At 37.8% G+C, this 22198-nt stretch overlaps 3 protein-coding genes and 1 pseudogene across 6 annotated transcripts; all 4 read left to right on the plus strand.

The window, feature by feature from the left end:
• The first annotated feature begins 3352 nt into the window (after positions 1-3352).
• On the plus strand, positions 3353-5467 carry LOC102624253 (pyruvate decarboxylase 2-like; annotated as a pseudogene).
• Positions 5468-6840: 1373 nt separating this feature from the next.
• Positions 6841-8919, plus strand: LOC102629902 (protein CHUP1, chloroplastic). 3 transcript variants are annotated; one of them, XM_052431765.1, is made up of 6 exons: positions 6841-6947; positions 7095-7707; positions 7799-8115; positions 8205-8316; positions 8474-8605; positions 8675-8919. In XM_052431765.1, the coding sequence occupies exons 1-6, from the start codon at positions 6931-6933 to the stop codon at positions 8750-8752; spliced, it is 1269 nt and encodes a 422-aa protein (XP_052287725.1). In that variant the 5' UTR covers positions 6841-6930; the 3' UTR covers positions 8753-8919. The 3 variants fall into 3 exon arrangements, with proteins under 3 accessions (XP_052287725.1, XP_015388821.2, XP_006488555.3); XM_015533335.3 differs by having other exon boundaries at positions 6847-7016; positions 8682-8919; XM_006488492.4 differs by having other exon boundaries at positions 6855-7016.
• Positions 8920-9896: 977 nt separating this feature from the next.
• LOC102624540 (6-phosphofructo-2-kinase/fructose-2,6-bisphosphatase) lies at positions 9897-19637 on the plus strand. Of its 2 annotated transcripts, XM_052432118.1 has the most exons (23): positions 9898-10345; positions 10433-10496; positions 11119-11414; positions 11795-12001; positions 12354-12563; positions 12661-12756; positions 13029-13127; positions 13225-13254; positions 13508-13561; positions 14348-14401; positions 14496-14573; positions 15132-15223; positions 15338-15395; positions 15510-15584; positions 16322-16369; positions 17058-17155; positions 17900-17975; positions 18358-18420; positions 18536-18627; positions 18767-18835; positions 18938-19001; positions 19090-19155; positions 19240-19637. In XM_052432118.1, the coding sequence occupies exons 1-23, from the start codon at positions 10151-10153 to the stop codon at positions 19315-19317; spliced, it is 2262 nt and encodes a 753-aa protein (XP_052288078.1). In that variant the 5' UTR covers positions 9898-10150; the 3' UTR covers positions 19318-19637. The 2 variants fall into 2 exon arrangements, with proteins under 2 accessions (XP_052288079.1, XP_052288078.1); XM_052432119.1 differs by lacking the exon at positions 18358-18420 and having other exon boundaries at positions 9897-10345.
• Positions 19638-20337: 700 nt separating this feature from the next.
• Positions 20338-22104, plus strand: LOC102624823 (RING-H2 finger protein ATL63). The gene has a single exon (XM_006488631.3). The coding sequence runs from the start codon at positions 21097-21099 to the stop codon at positions 21994-21996; it is 900 nt and encodes a 299-aa protein (XP_006488694.2). The 5' UTR covers positions 20338-21096; the 3' UTR covers positions 21997-22104.
• The last annotated feature ends 94 nt before the right edge of the window (positions 22105-22198 follow it).

Genomic DNA, 22198 nt, shown 5'->3' on the forward strand with positions numbered 1-22198 from the left:
AATGCCAGCACGCACATAATGCTTTTGAAGATCTGTTGCCGAGTGTATATTGTGGCTCATATACACGCAAACAACACCCCCGCTCCCCCCACCCCACCACCACAAAATAGAAAAAAGGAAAAAAAATTTAAAAATGTATGTTGTATATTCCTATAAGAATTAAACTTATACCGACATTAATTTTAATCACAAAAGACATTTTTTTTTTCCTTTACCACTGGAGTGAACTTAGTTTCCTTAAATATACACTTACATGCATGAAAAAGTCTTCCCCAAGTAAGCTGAACCCTAAATAATGGCAACTACTTTATAAATAATCATAATTGCAGAAACATGTTTCACTTCAGATCCAATTCATTCTTTTCAGATTTTTCATAAAAAGAAAAAGAAAAACCCACGTAAAATGTTGCTTCAAAATTCCATTTTTAATAACTTTTTTGATCATTCACAAATGCACCATGCTATGCTCTTTAGAGACATGCAAACCCTCGAACAACAACGTAGCCTGCACTCCACCAAACCGCACTACTTCAATCCAGCCTTTTCCACTTGGGGGCCGTGGTGTCTCCTCTGATGCAACCAAGGCCGCCATCTAGCTCACCGGCTGATTCAAGTAGCCTACTTGACCACCTAATTGCCGAGCCTGGTTCGAGGGACGTTGGTTGCTGCAATGAGCTTAATGCTGGCTATGCTGCTGATGGCTCTGCTAGGGCTCGTGCTGTTGGTGCATATGTTGTTACGTTCATTGTTGGTCGACTTAGCATCATCAATGCTATTGCTGGTGCTTATAGTGAGAATTTTCCAGCTGTCATTTGTATCGTTGGATGACCAAATACTAATTATTATGGGACTAATAGGATTCTGCATCACACGATTAGGTTACCGGATTTTAGCCAAGAGCTACGCTGCTTCCAGACTGTTACATGCTATCAGGTATTAAAAATTTGATTCATTTTAGTGTCTGAAGCACACTTATTGATCTATATGCAGTGAGTCATTTACTGTAATTACCAACTTGCTTATCAGTTTTCAAAATAAATGTAGTACACAGAACTTTAATGGATTATGCTGACAACATGTGCCGAGAGCCAATATACGTGGCATCAAGTGTGCACGGTCTAGAGATGTGGGGCATTGCGCTGCCATGCTATCTATAGCTTTTAGTTACCATATCTATGGTTTTTAGCTTGACTGTAGTGCTTGATCCTAACAATTGCAAAGAGAACTCGGATTACGTTCTAGGGAATTAAGCAGGTCATAGCAGAACGTTTGAATTGGAAAACTTATAGTGTTCTGATCAGCATGTTTCTTGATTCCATGGGATGAACTGACATATTATCTTGCTCTTTTGGAAATGCTAGTGATTATATTCTTGCTCTGTGTTGTTATACGCTGTGGTGATAACTTGGCAGAAGCGCATGTACAAATAGATAGAGCAATTTCGACTGCACTCAAAGAAAGCAAGCCTGTGTGTATATAAGCATTAGTTGTAATTTGGCTGCTGTCCCTCATTCAACTTTTAGCAGAGAGCCCATTCCATTTGCCCTGTCTCCTAGGTAAAAATAATCACTTTGCTCCTTGCTGATCCGTTACATGATTAATTGGTTATTATAATTTGGTGGGAACTTGATTTTGCAGATTGAGTAATAAAATGGGACTAGAAGCTGCTGTCGAGGTGATAGGTCCCAACCAAAGTTAGCTAACAATCACAAGAGTTTTTCTGCTTATGGCGAGAAAAAAGACCAAGATGAATTGATTTAATTGACTCCTTTTTTATTATGCTGGAGCCTTTATTTATAATACTAAACATAACAAACTCATCCTACAATAACGGCTGCAATCAAAATACGTAAACTAAAATAACATCCTTGCTACTTTTACGAAACACAAAGCTAAACAACTACTACTAAGGATTTGATCTTATCCTCAATCCTAAGGATTTGATCTTATCCACAATCCTTGCACGATCGTTATTCTCATATGTAATCATGCATGCATGAACCATGCAAGGGCAAGGCTCAAGGCTTCACGTCATGTACTTGGAATTTGGCTTATGCCCTCTGCTGGACTTGCGTGGCTTCCGTGACTGCTCCCTATCATTACCCCCTCCTCGGAGAGCACCCTTGTCCTCAAGGGTCATGTGAGGAAATTATTGTTGTGGCGATGCCAAGTCCTCCCAGGTTGTTCTCGTTTGTTTTCTTCTCCCTGTAGTTCCTCTACAGCAAATTCTTCATACAAACCCTCTTCCGGTGTTGTTCTGCATTCCAGGATTAGTAACTGTGCCTTGGTACACTTGTGGCCGGTGGTGAATTTGTCATTACAATTGAAGCACAACCCCTGGGCTCGCCTCCTCTGCATCTCTTCCCATGATAGCCTCTTATAAGGTGTTGTTGGTGTGGCTCGATTCGGAGCAGATGGGGAATGAATAGGATTTGGTGAGCTGATCATTATCGTCTGTCGTGCTATCTGATCATCCTTCATACGTGCTAGACTAATGGCTTCCTTCAATGTGCGGGGTCTGAACATACGGATGTCTTCTGCAATCTCTGGTTTCAAGCCCCCCATAAATGTTCCCACCAATGCTTTTTGAGACCACCCATGAACTTGGTTCCCAAGCCTTTCGAACTCCTTCTGATATTCACGCAACGATCCCATCTGCCTGACCCGAGACAAAGCTTCGTCAAAATCCTCACACTCTGTCGGCCCAAAACGTGCCCATAGTTCCTCAACGAATATTTTCCATGTAACTGGTCGCTTTTCTTCTTCATAAGCCCTTCGCATCCATTGCCACCACTGATTTGCCTCTCCCTCCAAGTGATATGCGGCCAAGGTTACCTTATGTTCATCCATAGTTTCCTGATATTCAAAGTACTAAGATACCCTGCTGTACCATTCTGTTGGGTCATCGCCGGCGAAACGGGGAAATTCTAGCTTGGTAATCCGTGTTGGAGGCATGTGCCGCCCTGCATCTCTTTCCTCACGAGCAGGTTTTGTAGAGCTTGAATTTTCAGTTGAGTTACGACTGGTGGTGCCCTTGGTTGCATTGTTTGATTCCACGAGTTTGTTTATTGTCTCCTCAAGACGCTGCAACTTGTCATTGATTCCCACCTCCATCTGTTCCATTCTGTCCTGTAAGCTTCCCAAATCAACTTCAATTCGTTCAATGCGTTCCTTGTTAGTCGTCATTGATAGCCTTGCTCTGATACCAATTGATAGGTCCCAACCAAAGTTAGCTAACAATCACAAGAGTTTTTCTGCTTATGGCGAGAAAAAAGACCAAGATGAATTGATTTAATTGACTCCTTTTTTATTATGCTGGAGCCTTTATTTATAATACTAAACATAACAAACTCATCCTACAATAACGGCTGCAATCAAAATACGTAAACTAAAATAACATCCTTGCTACTTTTACGAAACACAAAGCTAAACAACTACTACTAAGGATTTGATCTTATCCTCAATCCTAAGGATTTGATCTTATCCACAATCCTTGCACGATCGTTATTCTCATATGTAATCATGCATGCATGAACCATGCAAGGGCAAGGCTCAAGGCTTCACGTCATGTACTTGGAATTTGGCTTATGCCCTCTGCTGGACTTGCGTGGCTTCCGTGACTGCTCCCTATCACGAGGCAACAATAACCGCCTTGCTTAAGGCAGTGAAGCCAGCGATGATAGGAGGGCCAAAATTAAGTGTGTCAAAAGCCACCATTGCCTTTGTTGAATTAGCTGATGCTTGTGGCTGTGCCTTTGCTGTAATGCCATCTGCAAAAGGCATGGTGCCTGAACAGAATTCCATTTCATTGGAACGTATTGGAGAGCTATAAGCAGTGCTTTCTGCTCTGAGATTGTTGAATTTGCTGATGCATACATATTTGTTGAATCAATCTTTAATGACTACAGCTCTGTTGGCTACTCCCTTCTCTTAAATAAGAAGGCAATTTTAATGCAGCCTGATCGCATAGTAGTTGCTAATGGCCTGCTTTTGGTTGTGTGCTAATGGAGGATTTTCTTAGTACGCTGGCTATGGAGCCTAACCGCAACACTAGTGCCTATGAAAGCTACCATAGAATCTATGTTCCACATGGGATTCCTCTCAAATCTAATGCTCACGAGCCTTTAGTGTTAATATTCTCTTTCAACATATACAAAAGATGCTTTCAGGTAACACAGCTGTGATTGCTGAAACTGGGGATTCTTGGTTCAATTGCCAGAAGGATGTGGGTAAGAAACAGAGCCTAGCACTTGGATATTTTGCGTTTGGTTGCATATTTTTATAATCATAAAAGCAGAAAAATTAAAGTTGGTATTGCAGGTATGAATTCGAAATGCAATATCGTTCCATTGGATGGTCTGTTGGGGGAACACTAGTACCTTAAAGGCGCGTGACTGCTTGCATTGGCGATGGGAGCTTCCAGGTTATATAATACTTAATAGCCCATTTACAGTAATTGATGATTATATATAGGAATGTCGCTTAGCTACTGATTTGTAACATACAGGTGACCGCGCGCGAAAGATGTGTCAACAATGCTGCGATGTGAGCAAAAGAACATCATCTTCCTAATAAACAATGGTAACTACACCATTGAAGTTGAAATACATGATGGACCTTATAATGTAATCGAGAACTGGAATTACACCGGCTTAGTGGAAGCGTTTCAAAATGGTGAAGGAAAATGCTGAACAATAGAGGTGAGTCATTTAATGTAGCCCAATACTCAACATGGAGATTCACGTGTCTCGTGGGAAACGTTTTGTCATTCTTCTGTCACGGGTTGGTTGCGAACAGGAGCTCGTTGAAGCAATTGAGACGGCAGCAGTAGAGAAGAAAGATTGTTTGTGCTTTATTGAAGCGATTGTTCACAAGGACGATACAGGCAAAGAACTGCTTAAATGGGGATCCAGGGTCTCAGCTGCCAACAACCGCCCACCAAATCCTCAATAAGTAACAATATTGAGGATGCTTCTTCAAACCAACTTAGAAATCATTGTATTTTCCTCATAAAAGTTCTTTAAGCCGTCAACCGCTTTAGTCATTATTTTTTTGAGTGGGTTTATATGAACTATTAAGTTTTTTTTTTTTTTTGGTTACCTTTCTTGAAATGTTGCATTACTTGCTGTTTAATTTGGAAATCATACATGGAATTATCTCAATCATACAACACATTGATCGAGGGAAATCTGCCAACTAATAAGATCAATAGTTTCCCTTTGTCGCAGGGCACATATATATAATGAAGCCACCCGTTCAAAATCAAAGTAAAATGTGTCCCAACGGAGCATTTATTTGCTCATACTAAATTTAATTCTTTTCAAATCATCTTCAGAGTTGTTAATCCATCAAGGCATGAGCCCCCCTTTTCCCTTGACGGCAAGGAATTCAATTTAAGTGCTTAAGATGGCCATGGCCCCTCCAGAGAGTAAAGGCAGCTGCCCCTCCGTTGAATTCATCCATCGCACTAATGTTGGTCGCTTGCCTAATATCTTAATTTTAGAGTATGATCCCTAAACTTGAGCTCATTACCCTTTGTAACTCCCACGTTGGTATGGGTCTAAATCTTTCTTTATTTGAATCTAAATCACATTAGATTTACATTTACTATATTAATATCTTAAATTTTTAGAGAGAGCAATTTTACTCTCAACCCTTAACCTGGACACTTGCTTTTGCTTAAGCTTCTCGAGAATAAAGTAAAAAGAAGGGAAGAATCAAGAAAGTAACCTACAGGATTTTATCTTATACACAGGGTCTACTTCTCTAGACTCTAGTGAATGCACCTCAGATTTAGGTGCTTCCCCTCTATCAAAGCATTTGGTCTTTCAAATTCTGAAAAAGATTTGAAGGGCATTGGGGAACCTCCAAGCTAATTTGCCTTTACTTTCTTTCTTCACCACAATTATGATATTATAGAACGCCATTTCCTCTTTTTACCCACCCCAGAAAACAAATCTCTCCATTCAACATTCTTTCGATTATGCATAATCTCCAAGGCCCATGATGAAAAAGTGTATAGTCTACGAGAATAAAGCCTCACAATTGCCATTTCTTTTTATCAAAGTAAATAAATAAAATAGAACAAAAATGTAAAGTAAAAATCAGTAGATCTTATTCTGGTAGCCCGTAATTCTCATGGCGTTTTCTTTTTTCTTTTACTTTAATTTTAAACTGTCAGCATCCTTCACCGTCCTTCGTTACTCTCTCTTTCCCTTTTCACATTGTTGCGCAAATAAAGAATGGCAATGCAAATCTAATGCAACAAAGTACTCTAATTGCATCCCTTTTTCATTGAAAATTTCTATTTTTTCGTTACACTAATTACTTTCTATGGCTGACGCTCTAAATTTTATGGTATTGTATCTAACATATTATATTTTGGGGGTCATAAACAGAAACTTGGGGACAGCAACAAAAAGTTTAGAAATTTAAGGCTTTTCTCAACGAGAAGTGGGAGAAAAGATTGAAATAATGTTGCCAACATGCCATCCCAAGGCTAACACGTGGACAGCCAAGGCAGTTGAAATTTTGCAATCACCTTGTGTTTTGGGCTGTGCTCTCATTAGACTACGTGTACAACATGGGAAAAAGAAACATGCCCTGAATCTAGCAGCTGATTCTGAATACAGACAATGTAATGTATGATGAATTGATGATTTCATGAGCTAATCTTGTTTCAAATTTACCCGGAAAATGTAAGTTAAATCAGAAATTTGACCAAAGAATTTAATGGTGTACCTAACATGGTTTCTAAAGGACAAGTGGACAATCACAACACGGAGGAAATCTTTACAAGCCAGCAAGGCAAAGAAATCTTTCGCCTACATTACAAATTATAAAAAAGGGCAGTGTAATAAATTCCAGCATCTTACAGAACAAAGCTTAGAAAATGTCGGAAACATCCCCGTCTGGGATACTGTATCTTGCATGCTCACCTACATTATGTGCGTATTAAAGGGGCAGTTTCTAAAATCATCACTTTTCAGGCTTGGTTTACATTCTTTGCTTCAAAAGTAAGACCATATATAAAGTGCAAGATTTAGATCCAGCTGTTCATTGTGACTCACTCTCCTCTTGTTGTTCTTGTTCAGGAAGCAGAATAGGAGAGGAAAAATGGCACCGGAAGATGATGATTCACGGATCGACAGTTTCCAGAAAGAGCGCGATGCGAGGATTGCATTGCTGGAGAAAGAAAATTTTGAGCTGAGACAAGAAGTATTGCGGCTAAAAGCACAGATAAGTTCTCTGAAAGCACATGACAATGAAAGGAAATCAATGCTGTGGAAGAAGTTACAGAACCCCAATACGGATACATCTCCGCAGAAGCAGACAGATTTTGTCAAAACTCAAGAATTTCAGAATCTTGATGGAGAAACTTTCCGTCCAAGGCCAGGTTTTCAGGAATTGGAAGCAGGGAAAGAAAGATCAATGAAAGTGCCAAAACCGCCTCCAAGGCATACATCTGAAAATAAAGTTCAGACGCCAGTAGCATTTCCAGCACCACCACCGCCCCCCTTGCCATCCAAATTTTTAGCTGGATCAAAGACAGTGCGGCGCGTGCCAGAAGTTGTGGAGTTGTATCGTTCACTTACAAGAAAAGATGCCCACATGGAGAACAGAAGCAATACTACAGCTGCTCCTGTGATTGCTTTCACTAGGAACATGATTGGAGAAATTGAGAACCGCTCTACTTATCTTTCAGCTGTAAGTTTAATAGCAAACTGTTGCTTTTAACTTAAAACATAATTATCAAATGCATGTTTCATCTGCTGAAGATAACCGCATTGATACACAGATAAAAACTGATGTAAAGAAGCAAAAAGAGTTCATCAATTTCTTGATCAAAGAGGTGGAGTCTGCTGTCTTTGATCAGATATCCGAAGTGGAGGCATTTGTGAAGTGGCTTGATGGGGAATTATCATCCTTGGTCGATGAAAGGGCAGTGTTGAAGCACTTTCCACAATGGCCAGAGCGAAAGGCAGATACCTTGCGTGAGGCTGCTTGCAACTACAGAGACCTGAAGAATCTGGAGCAAGAGGTTTCATCCTTTGAGGACAACCAAAAAGAGTCATTGCCACAGGCTACACGAAAAATGCAAGCATTGCAAGACAGGCGAGCATGTATAAGCTGAATTACATGGTGACTTGGTACTTTCATTCGATAGTATAAATTAATTGCGTGAGTAAATTTTAAAATTACAGGTTGGAGCAAAGGGTTAATGGCATGGAAAGAATGAGAGAGAGCACTGGCAAAAAGTACAGAGATTTTCAGATCCCTTGTGATTGGATGATGGACTCAGGGCTCATTGGTCAGGTAGGTAACACATAGCTAACACTTACCACATATTTAACAGTGATAATTTAACCCATATAAATCCTTTACCAACCATGAAAATGTTTTATTAATACCAAAATTGAAACTCTTTGATATAACAATATCTTGACATCCCACTACTGTTTATTGTTAGCAGATGAAAGTAAGTTCCTTGAGGCTGGCAAAAGAATACATGAAAAGAGTAAGCAAAGAGCTGCAGTCCAACGAATGCTGGCGAGAAGACAATCTTATGCTTCAAGGAGTTCGATTTGCTTATAGAGTACATCAGGTAACTAGAAAACTCAATGCATTTAACCTTGCCATTTCATATCTCTTTACCAACAATTAGAACATTCAGTTTGCAGGCGGGTTTGATGCTGAGACCATACAAGCGTTTGAAGAGCTGAAGAAGGTTGGCTTGTCTAGTCACAAGTAATAATATAATGTGTTAAAACACTTGCAATGGCACTGGCAAGTACATCTAGTTTAAGGAAACTTTTTGGTATACATTTGCAGACATCTCTGTATATGCAAGAATTAGTTTAGTTTATTTACAGCAGACCTTCATTCGTTCATAAAAGAATGAAATATTTAACGACACAATCTATGCACCCGCACCACCCTCAAGGACAAATGTGATCATCACGTTCTTTGGCTGCGCAATAGAATCATCGAATGATAAAAAGAAACAAACATAAGTGCATTCTCTTAACAAGAATATCATATATAACCAACTTATCATCAAGTTCAAGGCAAATCCCAATCCCAGCTCACATCTCACGCTGCCACACCGACTTGTCCTTCTTTAGATTAAATAAAAGGGATGACTAGGCGTTTATTGCCTTACTGCTTGGTCCATTAATAATCAAACAATGCGTTTCTCTCATTCACTAAAGATGAGTTGTTTGTAATTTGTTAGGCCTATTAATCAAAAATAAAAATTGAAAATTGAGTTGAACAATGTTTGATTTTGATTATGGTATTGCTATAAGCATAAATTACGAACACCCAAATTCTTGCAAAGTAAAGTACAATTTGTCGTCTACAATATTATGATCTACATATTACATTAAAATTACATTCCATTCAAATCATTTTACTAGCCATTCAAACACAAGGAATTAGCTTCCATTTTGTTCATTAAGTATAAAATGAGGGACAACGCATTGTTTCTTTGAACCACATACTAACAATCTTATACTCCTAAATTTCGTCATTAAGAGATGAATCTACACAAATTTGTTACCATTGTTTATTATTAACACAATTGCTTAAGACTCGACAACTTAATGAAGCTCGTAGATATATCTTTCGATCTTTTCATTTGCACTCTGCATAATAGACCCAAAAAAAAAAAAAGGGCAAAAAGAAAGAGGCAAAAATCGTTGTGTTTTATCCGATAACGCCCCCGCACAAGTAAACCAAACCAAACTACCACAAAGCAAACTCGCCACAGCATATTGACACGTGGCAATATCATCCACAACTTGTGGGCCACGCTAACAACCCAAGCTGGCCCGGGCCCAGACCCGACTCACGTGCTTATCGAAAACGCAACACGAAAACACACGAAACGCAGAAGGGAAAAGCGTTCCTTGCTGCTCGGTTCTCACTCATCATCTCCATCTTTCGAATTAAATCTCTCTTTCTCTCACATCTATCTATTCGATTCTATTCTATCTATCCACAGGAACAAAAGAAAACCTGAATATACTTATTACTATTGTCCACTGTATCGCTCGGCTCCTGTGCTTAAATTAAAAGCTGAAACTATATTTTTTTAAAAATCATAATGAAACAAGAAATTTTATAATTAAAATAATAAATTAAAGAAATGGGAACAGGCGCGTCGAGAAATACCGACGGCGATGGCTCCAACGGCGACGACGGGAAAGAGGGGATCCTTGACCATGCCGGCGGTCAGTTCTACGTCTCGTTGAAAATGGAGAATATTAAGCTCAAAGGCGATCTTATTCCTCATGTTTATGGCTCCGTCCCGCTCGTTGGCTCTTGGGACTCTTCTAAAGCCGTAACTTCACTCCACCTACCTTCGTCGTTTCTGTTTTGTCAATTTTATAACTTTTTTTAATTTTTTTTTTCTTTTGAATTTGAATAGCTTGCAATGGGGCGTGAATCAGCGTCAATGTGGGAGTTGAGCTTCGTTGTGCCTCCTAACCACGGTATGCTATTTTATTTAATTTTTACTAAAGCCGGCATGAGGATAATGATTATAAAATGTTCAAGGCATTGGTTGGTTTAGTATTGTGGAAACAATAATACTGCACTCACAGAGTTGAAAATACACAGTTTGTATCTACTTTTTCATGTTTCACCTGTAAGGTATTAATTGCACGTCAGATTCACGTCAGTTGGGAACTATTGTAACTGCTTTGGAAAGTATAATTATCAGTTTTCAGTTAAGTGGTAGCTTGTTTTTATATTTTTTGAATCACTTCTTTAATAGTTGAAAATGGAAGTAAACAATGAAGCTTAGTCTAGGGTAGAATTTTTTTTTTTAATTAAAAAAATTGGAAAATATGTATAATGTTTATTTCTATTTTCAGAATGTGGATGTTTGTCACAATCACTCACTCCTCTAAAACTAGTCGCAATGATCTTCTGTTAAGCAAAGGTTTCTGTCTCTACAGTCTTTAGTAGGAGGAAAAAAGGAAAAAAAAAGATGTAACATATATAAATTCAGTAGAATTTGGCACCAGGTAAAACATGTGCATTATATTGGCTTTTGGGATCATTTCTTTTCTTTTTTTTTTCTGTATTTAAAACATTTTGTGTTGGATGCAGAAACTTTGGATTTCAAGTTCCTTTTGAAGCCAAAGTATGGCAATGGGCCTTGTATCGTGGAGGAGGGTCCAAACCGGCTTCTTACGGGGGGCGCCTTACAAGGAGATTCAAGGTCAGCACTGTTTCGGTTAGATAGTGATGAGGTTCTTGAGTATCGAGTGTTTATCAAAGCAGATAGGGTTTCACCCTTTGATCTGGCAGCTAGTTGGAGAGCTTATCAGGAGAACCTCGAGCCTTCCACAGTTCGTGGAATTCCTGATGTTAGCATTAATTCAGTGCAGCAGACGGGTGCTGAGGTATAACTTAATATTAAAATGCTGTTCATTGGTTTACTTATTGGATAGGTAGAAGCATAACGAAGCAATTGATAATTTCTTAAACAGCAAACTCTCGTGTAAACAAAATATTTTTAAAAGGGTTTCAATTGATGCATTCGACTAGTCTTGGTCCTTGAAAGTATCCTGACATTATATATTTCTAACTAGCCTGACTCATGATGTAATTTGCTTATTTTCTTATATGTGGCTAAATAATGAGGGAATGGCATTAAAAAGAAAATGAGGAAGATGGGCAGGCTGATAAACCTTTGTTTTATCTAGAATAACAACCCAAGGATACTGTTGAGTTGTTAGTTTCTATAAATTAACTGAAAAATTTTTGTTTTTTCCCTCTGCAGAATGGCTCTTCGGCTAGTTTGGAGCTTGATATAGAACATTATGTTGTCCCTGCACCATCAACTTCTGCAAACTCTGGTCTGGTTTATGCAGCTAACATGACAGAGACTCCAAGGTCATTATCCCGGGCCGGTGTTCTTTCTAATGCTGATAGCTCAGGCAGTGTTTCACATAGTGGTATTTCTGTTGATCGACCTGCACTTATAAAGGTTCATCTTGATAACTGATCTTGTGAATTTGGAAACTAGTTTCTTTAGGAGACCTTGAAAAGCATTTATGCCATGACACTGCAAAAATATTAACATGGGTCCTTCCTTCTGATTTCAATACCACACCTTCAAAACATACTCTATTTGCAGTCTGTCAGATCTTTCATTGGATATGAACTTTAATCCTATATCTGCCATTCATTTCAAATTTGCTATTTGATTGGGCTATAAATTCATTTCCTAAATCTTGAATAGGACTTTTATACCCTGGATAAGTGGGTTTGTGTTTGTGCAAATGCTTTCAAAATTGCCCTAATACTATAATATTCCATATCTAATGATTTTTGCACAGGACATGGAGGTCAGTGTCCCAGACCCATCAAAGGTATATTCAAGTTCGGGGATGGTTGAATCAAAGTCAGTGGGGACATTTTCTCCTTTGCAAAAGCAGGATAGTCATAGGGGACTCTTTGTGGATAGGGGTGTTGGATCCCCTAGGCTAGTCAAATCAGCTAGTGCAAGTACTTTCAATATTGATCTCAAACTGGATACAGAAACTAAGGTTTGTATCACCAGTTAGTTGATGTTATACGAATTATAATATATGCTGTTAGCAGTGGTTATTTTGAATTTTGTGCCTTTTATCTGTTGGTTGTTAGAATTCGATGCCAGCAGCTGCTGGAGCTGTTGCTGCTGCAGCTGTAGCTGACCAGATGCTTGGGCCAAAGGAACATCGGCATTTGGCAATTGTCCTGGTATTTTCTTACATAATTAGAGAGAGTTCTTTAATAAATAATTAGTGAGAGTTTCGTCTCCTGCGTTTTCTCAGTTTAAGCATTAGCACATTATAATGAAGTTCAGATGCTGACCTTAGTGCAGTTCAGTTGCTGACTTTCCCTTTTTTATCTAGCTGAAAGTCATATTTTGGAAGCATCATATATATCTCTGCATTCTATTAATTGTTTCATAAACACAAACTATGATTTTTACTGAAAACAGGTTTTCCTAACACGTTCATGGATATTAGGTGGGTTTGCCAGCTCGAGGCAAGACGTTTACTGCAGCTAAACTTACAAGATATCTTCGCTGGTTGGGTCATGATACCAAACACTTCAATGTTGGGAAGGTCAATTCTATTATAACCACTACTTAGAATGTCAATCAATGAGGGAACTAATAGTGATGACAACTAACTTGTGCTTTCCTTCTTTTTATTCTATCAGTATCGGCGCCTTAAGCATGGAGTTAATCAGGTACACTTAAATTGTTTGTGGATGGAGTTTTATCAATTCATCTGTAAATGCTAGGCAATGGACTATACTCTACAGTGATTTTGTGCTGAAGCCGGTACTCTACCGGTTAAATGAATTGGCAATCCTGAATGATATTAAAATGAAAAATGTTGGTGATATTTTTTTTTTTTAAAAAGGTTGAATCTATAGTATTGCATTAGTTTTGTGGTGTTATCATGGATGATCTTGGAAGATGAGATATTCTTTGATGCAGTCTGCTGATTTTTTCCGGGCTGACAATCCTGAAGGAATGGAGGCACGAAATGAGGTGAGTTTCTGTGGGCATTTGACCATTTCTGAAGTAGATGATATTACACTATGTTTGTTTTGCTACTGGTGCGTAATATGGTCTTTTGTCATCGTTACTTTTCAAATAATTTAATTATTTTCGAAATCTCTCTGATTGAGTGAATCAGTTTCTTTGGTTGCATTTATTGATTTCTGTTTCTTAAATTGAATTGTAGATGCTATGATGCATGGTTCTTGAATGTGCGAACCACAGAATATTTTTCGGTACTAATTGCTTGTGTGGAGAGTCCTTGCTGTGTTTTTTTTTTCCCTTAAATCTTTATATTTATGGTTTTAAAGCCCATTTTATAATTGTGTGTGGTAGGTAGCTTAATTGTTAAAGCCTCTTAGGTGGTACTAGAGGTTTGGGGTTCGAATCCCACTCACATGGGTGGGGAAGGAGTTAGGTCGCCATTAGACCAATATTAAAAATATCCATTGTATAATTCTTTTTAAAACAAACAATCAACCACTACAGCCGAAGATTGAAGAGCAGATAGAAGAGCAATAACAAAAGCAGTTCAATATTTTGTCCAATGCATTCCAAGCAGTTTTTTGATATGGATTAATTATGTGATAAATCATAACAAGTTTTCTGTTAATTATGTATAGCTTTTCAAAGTTGGGTATATAATCCCTCTGGGTCTCACTTGTCCCTGATAAATGCTATTGCAACTTAATTTATTTTTCCTGGGTAATGGATAAATGTTAACACCTTATTAACCTTTTTCTTTGTACATAGTTTTAATATATCACATGCTACTAGGTAGCAGCCCTGGCAATGGAGGATATGATATCCTGGATGCATGAAGGTGGCCAGGTAAGTTTATTTTATATTTTTTTCCCCCAGTGTTAGATTGTTTTCTCCACCCTTCTCACTCAGTTTTTCCTCTCTAATTCTAATTCCATTGCAGGTTGGAATATTTGATGCTACTAACAGTTCTAGGAAACGAAGGAATATGCTGATGAAAATGGCTGAAGGAAATTGCAAGGTACATGTTCAAGTGCAGAGAGCTAAGAATTTCCCAAAGAGACAAGAGTATGCTTGTTAGGGAAGTATACATGCTACATTGTAAAACCTTGTTGAGATTTTCTAATGGAATCTTCTGCTTGAAGTGTTGATGCGATGTGTCGTAGTAATAATATCTTTTTCTATCAGTTTACATGATCATGAGCAGAGAGCTAAGAATTTCCCAAAGAGACAAGAGTATGCTTGTTAGGGAAGTATACATGCTACATTGTAGAACCATGTTGAGATTTTCTAATGGAATCTTCTGCTTGAAGTGTTGATGTGATGTGTTGTAGTAATAATATCTTTTTCTATCGGTTTAAGAACAGTTTTCAAGTTATATATTTGTAAGTTATGATCTTTGGGTGAGCTTATGAATCATAGTGGTCGTGACATTGGTGGAGCTCACAACATTGCACAATCCAGTCCTGCATGTGCCTTTTACCATATGCAATCTTTAGCCAACTTAGATGTACTTTTGAATTGTCTTCAAAGGATGTTCTGGAAAACACTTCTCATATATCTTCAATTATTGTGGCAGATTATATTTCTGGAAACAATTTGCAATGACAGAGACATAATTGAAAGAAATATACGTCTTAAAATTCAGCAAAGCCCCGACTATGCTGAAGAGTATGGCTACTTTCTAGAGCTGCCAATGTCTCACTTATTATAATTATATTTATTTATCACTTAATATGGTGCAGCAGTTGCTTATGTACAGCTAAAGAAACTGTTGTCCTGCAGGCCTGATTTTGAAGCTGGATTACAAGACTTTAAAAATCGACTAGCCAATTATGAAAAGGTCTCCTCCCCCCCCCAAAATGACATTCACTTCTGATAAAAGGTCTTGGTAGTATCTTCTCTTCATGAATGATAAATAACATATTAGGATTTTTGCTATGCCTTTTTTTCTTAGGTATATGAGCCAGTAGATGAAGGGTCTTACATCAAAATGATTGATATGGTCAGTGGACATGGAGGACAAATACAAGTATGTTTCTTTTCTTATTTTACCTATCTGGTTGTTTTTCCCATGTCTTAGTAAATTAAGTCTATATGCGGTCAGGATTTGAAGAACTGTTTGCTTGTCTACAAAACGGCATGTTTGGATCATCTGATTTGAGTCGATCATAGACTTGATATGCATGGTATTTGTTCTAATGTGTCAAAATGAACATTTCCTGAAGTTCTTGCTCTGGGCTATAATTAGTAGTGTACGTTTCAGAAACTTACATCTGATGACAATCATTTCTTGGAGAAATGTTTGGCAGGATATATGTTCTCATTCATGGTCAGTGAAAATTGTTTAGAAAGGCTCAGCTGAAATTGTAGGGCCTCTTTTACCCTGATCTAATTTGTTCAACTTTTCTGTTCCCACTACATGTTTGTATGAATTTATATGCAGATACGGTTACTATTAATTATGCAGTACAATTATCTGTTCTTACTTATGCAACTGGGCGGTAGATATAGCAGCTGCATGCAATTTTTTTTTTTGGGGTGGGGTGGGGGGGGGGGGGGGGGGGGGGGGAGGAATGCATGATAACCTTTTTGTTGGTGGGTTACTCGTAAATGTGATTTTCCATATAATGCTCGCCCTCCTAAAACCATTGGTAGATGGCTATGGGTCTTTTTAACTTCTGAATGCACGTATTATCTAACTGACTAATCGGTCTGTCTTAAATGTTTGAAATGGTATTAATGTAGAAGAATAACCTTTTGATTCAGGTTAACAATATCAGTGGCTATCTGCCTGGACGAATTGTCTTTTTCTTGGTAAGTTGTTCCAAATTGAAGTTGTTAACAGTTATACCTTTAGTTTGGAAAACTAAAGTTAATTGATGTCATTTATATTGATGTTTGAGAAGTGTGGAAAACTACGAGTTTTGGTTCCTGTTGTAGTCTGTAGAACACAAATCTATACGTAGGATGGCCTGGCAGAGTATATAAATGTTTTGTTTTAAATTAAAATAATAAAGCTAGAGAGGCGAGGGCCTAGCTCAAGTGATAAAAGCATGGCCTCCCTAGGGCCAAGGTCCTAGGTTCGAGTCTCATTAGGGGGGAATGGGGGTGAAATCCAATAATCCTCTAAAAAAAGGAAAAGAAAAAAATTAAAATAATAAAGCTTGAAAGAATTTCCTCATCAACTTTAGTCTTGGCTATTACTTTAGCTTACTTTATATAGTTTATTTATTATTTTATTTAATAGAGGGATTGAAAAAATAGCAAGTGAAACTATAACATTCATCTTTGTTGATTAGCATTAGGCAAAGTTGTAAAATGTGGAAAGAATCCCTGAAAACATGTGGATGATAGATGCATGGCTCTTAGCAGACATTGAATCTTAGGGACCATTCTACATATTACTCACACTGAGGTCCTGTCTCACATATCACTCACACTGACGTCTTGTCTCACATTTGACCTCAATATTAATATTTATGTTATTCCATATACGTTGCAGGTAAATACACATCTCACACCCCGCCCAATATTACTTACTAGGCATGGAGAGAGTCGGGACAATGTTAGAGGTAGAATAGGTGGTGACACCATATTGAGGTATATCCTGTTTGATTAATTGATGTTGTACTACCTGCTTGGTTCATTTTCAGTGAATTTGGACTTTTGTGACTGAATTCTCTCATTTCTTATCTTGGAAATTAATTGTTTGCCTTGGTAATTTTCTATGTATCTGCTGTGATACAGATGAGTCAAGATTAGTTAGTTGAGGGATAATGTAATTACCAAAATATTATGTTTTACTGTGTTCATTCCAAGCCCCTATTTTCCTTGTTCCAGTCTGCTTCTAGTGTTTCCCATGGGATTGCCTGGTGGACCTGAATCCAAACCCTAAGGAAATAGATCTCCGCACTACTGTGGAGTTAGTAAAATTTATTCTTATTTATCATTTACGGGAAGTGTATATGAAACTGAAACTGCAAAGTGAAGGGCACTGTCTTGCTGGTTCTAGGGTGGATGCATCCAAGTGGTCTGTGTAGATCATAGAAACAGTTATGCCAAGATGTATCCATTATTGAAAACATTCTTTGGAGGAGGAAACTAATGCTCTTCAGACTTCAGTAGTTTCTGCAGAACTTGGAAATTGCATTGTGTATGCAACTGTACTGTGATTGAATTCGAATTCCCTTAGGCTTAATTCAACTTTCTTTTTTACATAATTTCTGAGCTCCACTAAGATGTCACATGTTTTACTGAAATTCTCTTTTTAACACTGATGTGTTTCTTGTACACTGTTTTATCTTAGCAATACTTACGAAAGGTTGCTTCAACATGTTATGACAGTGATGCTGGAGAAATTTATGCTAAGAAACTTGCTAACTTTGTCGAGAAGCGATTGAAGTCTGAAAGAGCTGCCTCTGTAAGTTTCATTCATAAATATTCTAGACTAAATTTTGAATGTACATTTTTATTTAATATCCTTTTTAATGCGCGGAGTTATTGTAACTTGACTTTTCTTAAAAGAGTTAGAAGGCATGTCTAGAATCTTAAGTTCATTTACTGGTAAATGAAACTGCCTGCATTCTACATATGTCCCATTTTAATGGACTCTTCAGCAGTGGGCATGTGTCTGTTGGTTGCTTCTCTAAACTAAGGACTTTTGGAAAGTGACAATTGCTTATCTTTCTTGATTGATAAGTACTTCAAGAGCAAAGTCTCTCCTACGAATTTGGCTTATGGGATAATATTTAAACATTGTTGTTCCAAATGAATTAATTATTTTATATGTTGCTGTGGTCTAGATATGGACTAGCACCCTGCAGAGAACAATTTTGACAGCGAGTCCAATTGCCGGATTTCCAAAGGTTAGTGTGAATCCAGATGTCACTAGCTTATTCAGTCTTAAGTTTGTCATTCAGTTTTGGTGGGTGATAGATTTATTTTCAAATTTACGTAACTAATCTTATTATCTTTGGGCAGATTCAATGGCGTGCACTTGATGAGATAAATGCTGGAGTGTGTGATGGAATGACGTATGAAGAGATTAAGAAAAATATGCCTGAGGAGTATGAGTAAGTTTTGGTTATTCTGCTTCTTCTGTGCTTGAGACCATTGAATTAGTCTTGTTCTCTATCTCCAAAGTCCTCTAATTCAATGCGTGGTGTTCTGTGTGAGATAGTGTTAAACTGAAATTGTAATGATGAATTTCAGGGCTCGTAAAAAGGACAAACTGAGGTATCGGTATCCACGTGGAGAATCTTATCTTGATGTTATCCAAAGGTTTGCAGCTTGTCCTTGTAGCATATGGTGCCTTCGCCAAAGCTGAGAATATTTTGTTTGCTGTGTTCAAGTTCAATGCATTTTCTTCCCACATTAATGCAGGCTAGAACCTGTAATAATTGAACTTGAAAGACAACGAGCACCAGTTGTAGTGATATCTCACCAGGTTACACTCAGTGTATCAAGCTCATCCTCTCTTTAATTTCTGAGATATTAGTTGCGAGTCTGAAATTTGCTTCACTCCAATGTTGCAGGCGGTGTTGAGAGCTTTATATGCTTATTTTGCTGATAGGCCTCTCAAAGAAATTCCCCACATTGAGGTGATCGCTGAATAGCTTTAATAATAAATTGACAATTTCTTCGATAATTAATCTTTTGACACCAAATGTTGTTGTGATTTTCAGACGCCACTCCATACAATAATCGAAATACAGATGGGCGTCACAGGTGTCCAAGAGAAAAGATACAAACTCATGGACTAAAAATTGCTTCAACGGATTCTGAAGTTCGTCGCTTTATAACTCGATGCGACTCAACATTTGGATGGATTGAATCGCAATTCATTACTCAACTGTGTCATTCATTGTTACCAATGTTAATGCTAATAACCAAAATTTTATGAAGTTGTGGGGCAAAAGCCAAGTGCTCCTCTTACTAATTAATCACATTTCGCGGTCCTTTTTTTCCGCTACTGTTGGGCACGTCTGGGACAGTATTGAATCTAGAGGGTCCCAAATTCAATATGTGTATGTATTAAAATATGGAAGAAATGAATAAAGAAATAGGAATCTGTGTTTGTGTAGTGTAGGGTCACGAGAGGAGGGACTGTTAAGTTTGATTAATTACTTGCTTGCAAGTAATAAATGTTAAGGAGTGGTCCTGAATCTTGTCAGAAGACCGATGATTGTCGAGTCAAAAAAGATAGTCTGGTTGGATTCACATGGGCCCCCTGATCTGACCTAAAGAAAAGAAGGCGACCCGTCGGTTCAGCCTACCAATTATCTACGCTACCGGCTAAGGATTTTCTTTTCTTTTTTATTATTATCATGGGGAAAAATATAATACGGCTTTTTTTTTTTTAATTATACTATACATTATCATCAGAATTCTACTTATATTTATAATCAGATCTATCCTCACTTTAACATTGAAGAAAGATATGTTTTACTCAAAATGCGAAGAAACAAGTAAGTTTAGTCTCGGTCATTATTTTCTAATTACAGTGATGATAATATATGGGAAAATTCATAAAGCTCAAAAAATACATATGAAGAAGAAGGTGCCACCCGAGATACATAGAAGGATTTCTTCAACCATTCACTTGAACCGCGTAATCTGCTTCTATCAGTGAGAGCTAGGATTCGAACTTCTGACATTTTATCTTAAACTAATTAGCAATATTTTTTTTTTCAATTCATTTGATATTCTTGGTATTTTCTCGTTTACTACACATCAAAATCATTCACTTTTGGAACAGTCAAGTGAACTTTTTTTTTTCAGTAAAGAGAAACAACAAAATGACACAAAAAGAAGTGAAACTTTAAGTGAGAAGAGCTGAGGGCTAAAAAGAGAGATCTACACATGCATTTGGTCTTGGGATCCCTAGCTACCCTTTCTCCCAAAACAATGCCACAACTCACATGAATCCATTACCTCCATCCCTAGCTGCCGTCGCCTTCACGAGACCTTCATTTCAACCTTTACATTCCTATGCACCAACTATTATTACTTATCCCTTCCTTGGTTTGTGGGATTCCCCTTTGACCTCACCAAGCACATCGTATTGTGTATCTAAGAACAATGCATTCTATTGCTGCTGCCACACTCCAAATCTTAATTAATCCTTCAATCAATAACTTTCTCTTCACGCAAGAATAACCCTCGGTAAATCTATAGAAATAGTCCAAAATTAGGGTCATTATATGGATAAAAAAAAATTACTTATTCATTAATTTTTCTAACTTTAATTGTTAAAAAGAGCTTTCAAACAAAATGCACCTAAATTAGATAATATCCATAGCTGAAAATTTATCTACTATAATTAACATCCTTCCTACCGTGATAGAAGGTGCTATTAGCTTGTCATCTTACTTTTAAGAGTATTTATTCTTGACAATGCTCACTTTTGTGTACAAAGTAAGAAAATATTATTTTGTTATGAATTGACCTTAATTTCAGGTCATTTCTGTCAATTTCCCAAGAACTTTCTCTTCTTCGGTTCTTTCCCCCATTACTTAATTATTGGGCACCTTTTCTCTCCTATGTTTATTGCCTTCAATGCAATAAAAACCCACCTCACATTCGCATCACAACACTCTCTCCAGCCTCTCTACGAAACAAAAACAAACTTTTTCATCAACGCAACAACAATGCTGAATCACTTCTTAGAAAACGTTTCCTCATACGACGGCAACGTTCTGCTTGCAGCAATTGTATCACTACTCCTAGTAATCCTCTTCGTTTTGCTTCTCCACATCTATGCAAAATGGTTCTTAGCACAAGCCCGGCAAAGAAGATCAAGAAGCTCCATGTCTGTGTCCCATGTCCTGCTCCCTGCTCGCTTTCACCATTTCCATTCATTCACATTCGACGTCGACAACAATGCCAATAACAACATTAATAATACCACTATATCGAGCTCTTCTTCAAAGGGTCTTGACGCTTCGTTGATTGCTTCAATTCCATTGTTTGTTTACACTTCAAGTGAGTACAAGCAAGGCTTGGAATGTGTCATTTGTTTGAGTGCTTTTGAAGAGAGTGATGTCGGCAGGAGCTTACCAAAATGTGGACATGGCTTTCATGTTGAGTGTATTGATATGTGGTTGCATTCCCACTTGAATTGCCCCGTTTGCAGAGCCCCTGTTGCGGGTGAAAAGAAAGTTGAAAATCTTGATTCGACGGAGAATAATGAGGGCAATTCCGTTGAAGCTGTAGCAAATTCAGAATTGTTGCAGATTGTTGTTGAAGGGGAGCCAAGACTGGAGAGAGTGAGTGATGCATCAAATTGTGATCATGAAGTAGTGGGAATAACCGACTCTATATCAGCTTCTGCTTCTTCTTCATTGGGGTGTTCTTTGAAAAGAATGTTGAGTAGGAACAGATCTGAGTGCAAGATTTTTCCATCATCGACTGCCATTAATGTCAACGAAACCGAAGACTGAACAGTGAAAGTTAATTAAAGGGAAACTTTGTACAGATTTGTAGTAAAATTGTGTGTATTGTATCATCTTTCTTTAAGTCTCTGATGATAGTTAATTCGTTTGCATGCATTCTTGATCTTATCTTGACTGTTTTTCAGGCATGTGGGCGAGATTAAAATTTATGCTGCACTTCATTGAGATAAGTAAACAGTAATCTAAATCC

This window comes from Citrus sinensis, chromosome 8, assembly GCF_022201045.2.
Source record: "Citrus sinensis cultivar Valencia sweet orange chromosome 8, DVS_A1.0, whole genome shotgun sequence".
Classification (NCBI taxonomy): Eukaryota; Viridiplantae; Streptophyta; class Magnoliopsida; order Sapindales; family Rutaceae; genus Citrus; species Citrus sinensis.

Excerpts from the sequence above, each read along its gene's own strand:
- LOC102624540 (XM_052432118.1), top strand. The coding sequence starts at position 10,151 with ATGGGAACAGGCGCGTCGAGAAATACCGACGGCGATGGCTCCAACGGC. Across the intron at positions 14,402-14,495 it reads GGATGCATGAAGGTGGCCAG|GTTGGAATATTTGATGCTAC; the intron begins GTAAGTTTATTT and ends ATTCCATTGCAG. Across the intron at positions 14,574-15,131 it reads TGGCTGAAGGAAATTGCAAG|ATTATATTTCTGGAAACAAT; the intron begins GTACATGTTCAA and ends TTATTGTGGCAG.
- LOC102629902 (XM_006488492.4), top strand. The coding sequence starts at position 6,931 with ATGCTCACCTACATTATGTGCGTATTAAAGGGGCAGTTTCTAAAATCA. Across the intron at positions 8,116-8,204 it reads ATGCAAGCATTGCAAGACAG|GTTGGAGCAAAGGGTTAATG; the intron begins GCGAGCATGTAT and ends TTAAAATTACAG. Across the intron at positions 8,317-8,473 it reads ACTCAGGGCTCATTGGTCAG|ATGAAAGTAAGTTCCTTGAG; the intron begins GTAGGTAACACA and ends TATTGTTAGCAG.
- LOC102624823 (XM_006488631.3), top strand. The coding sequence starts at position 21,097 with ATGTTTATTGCCTTCAATGCAATAAAAACCCACCTCACATTCGCATCA.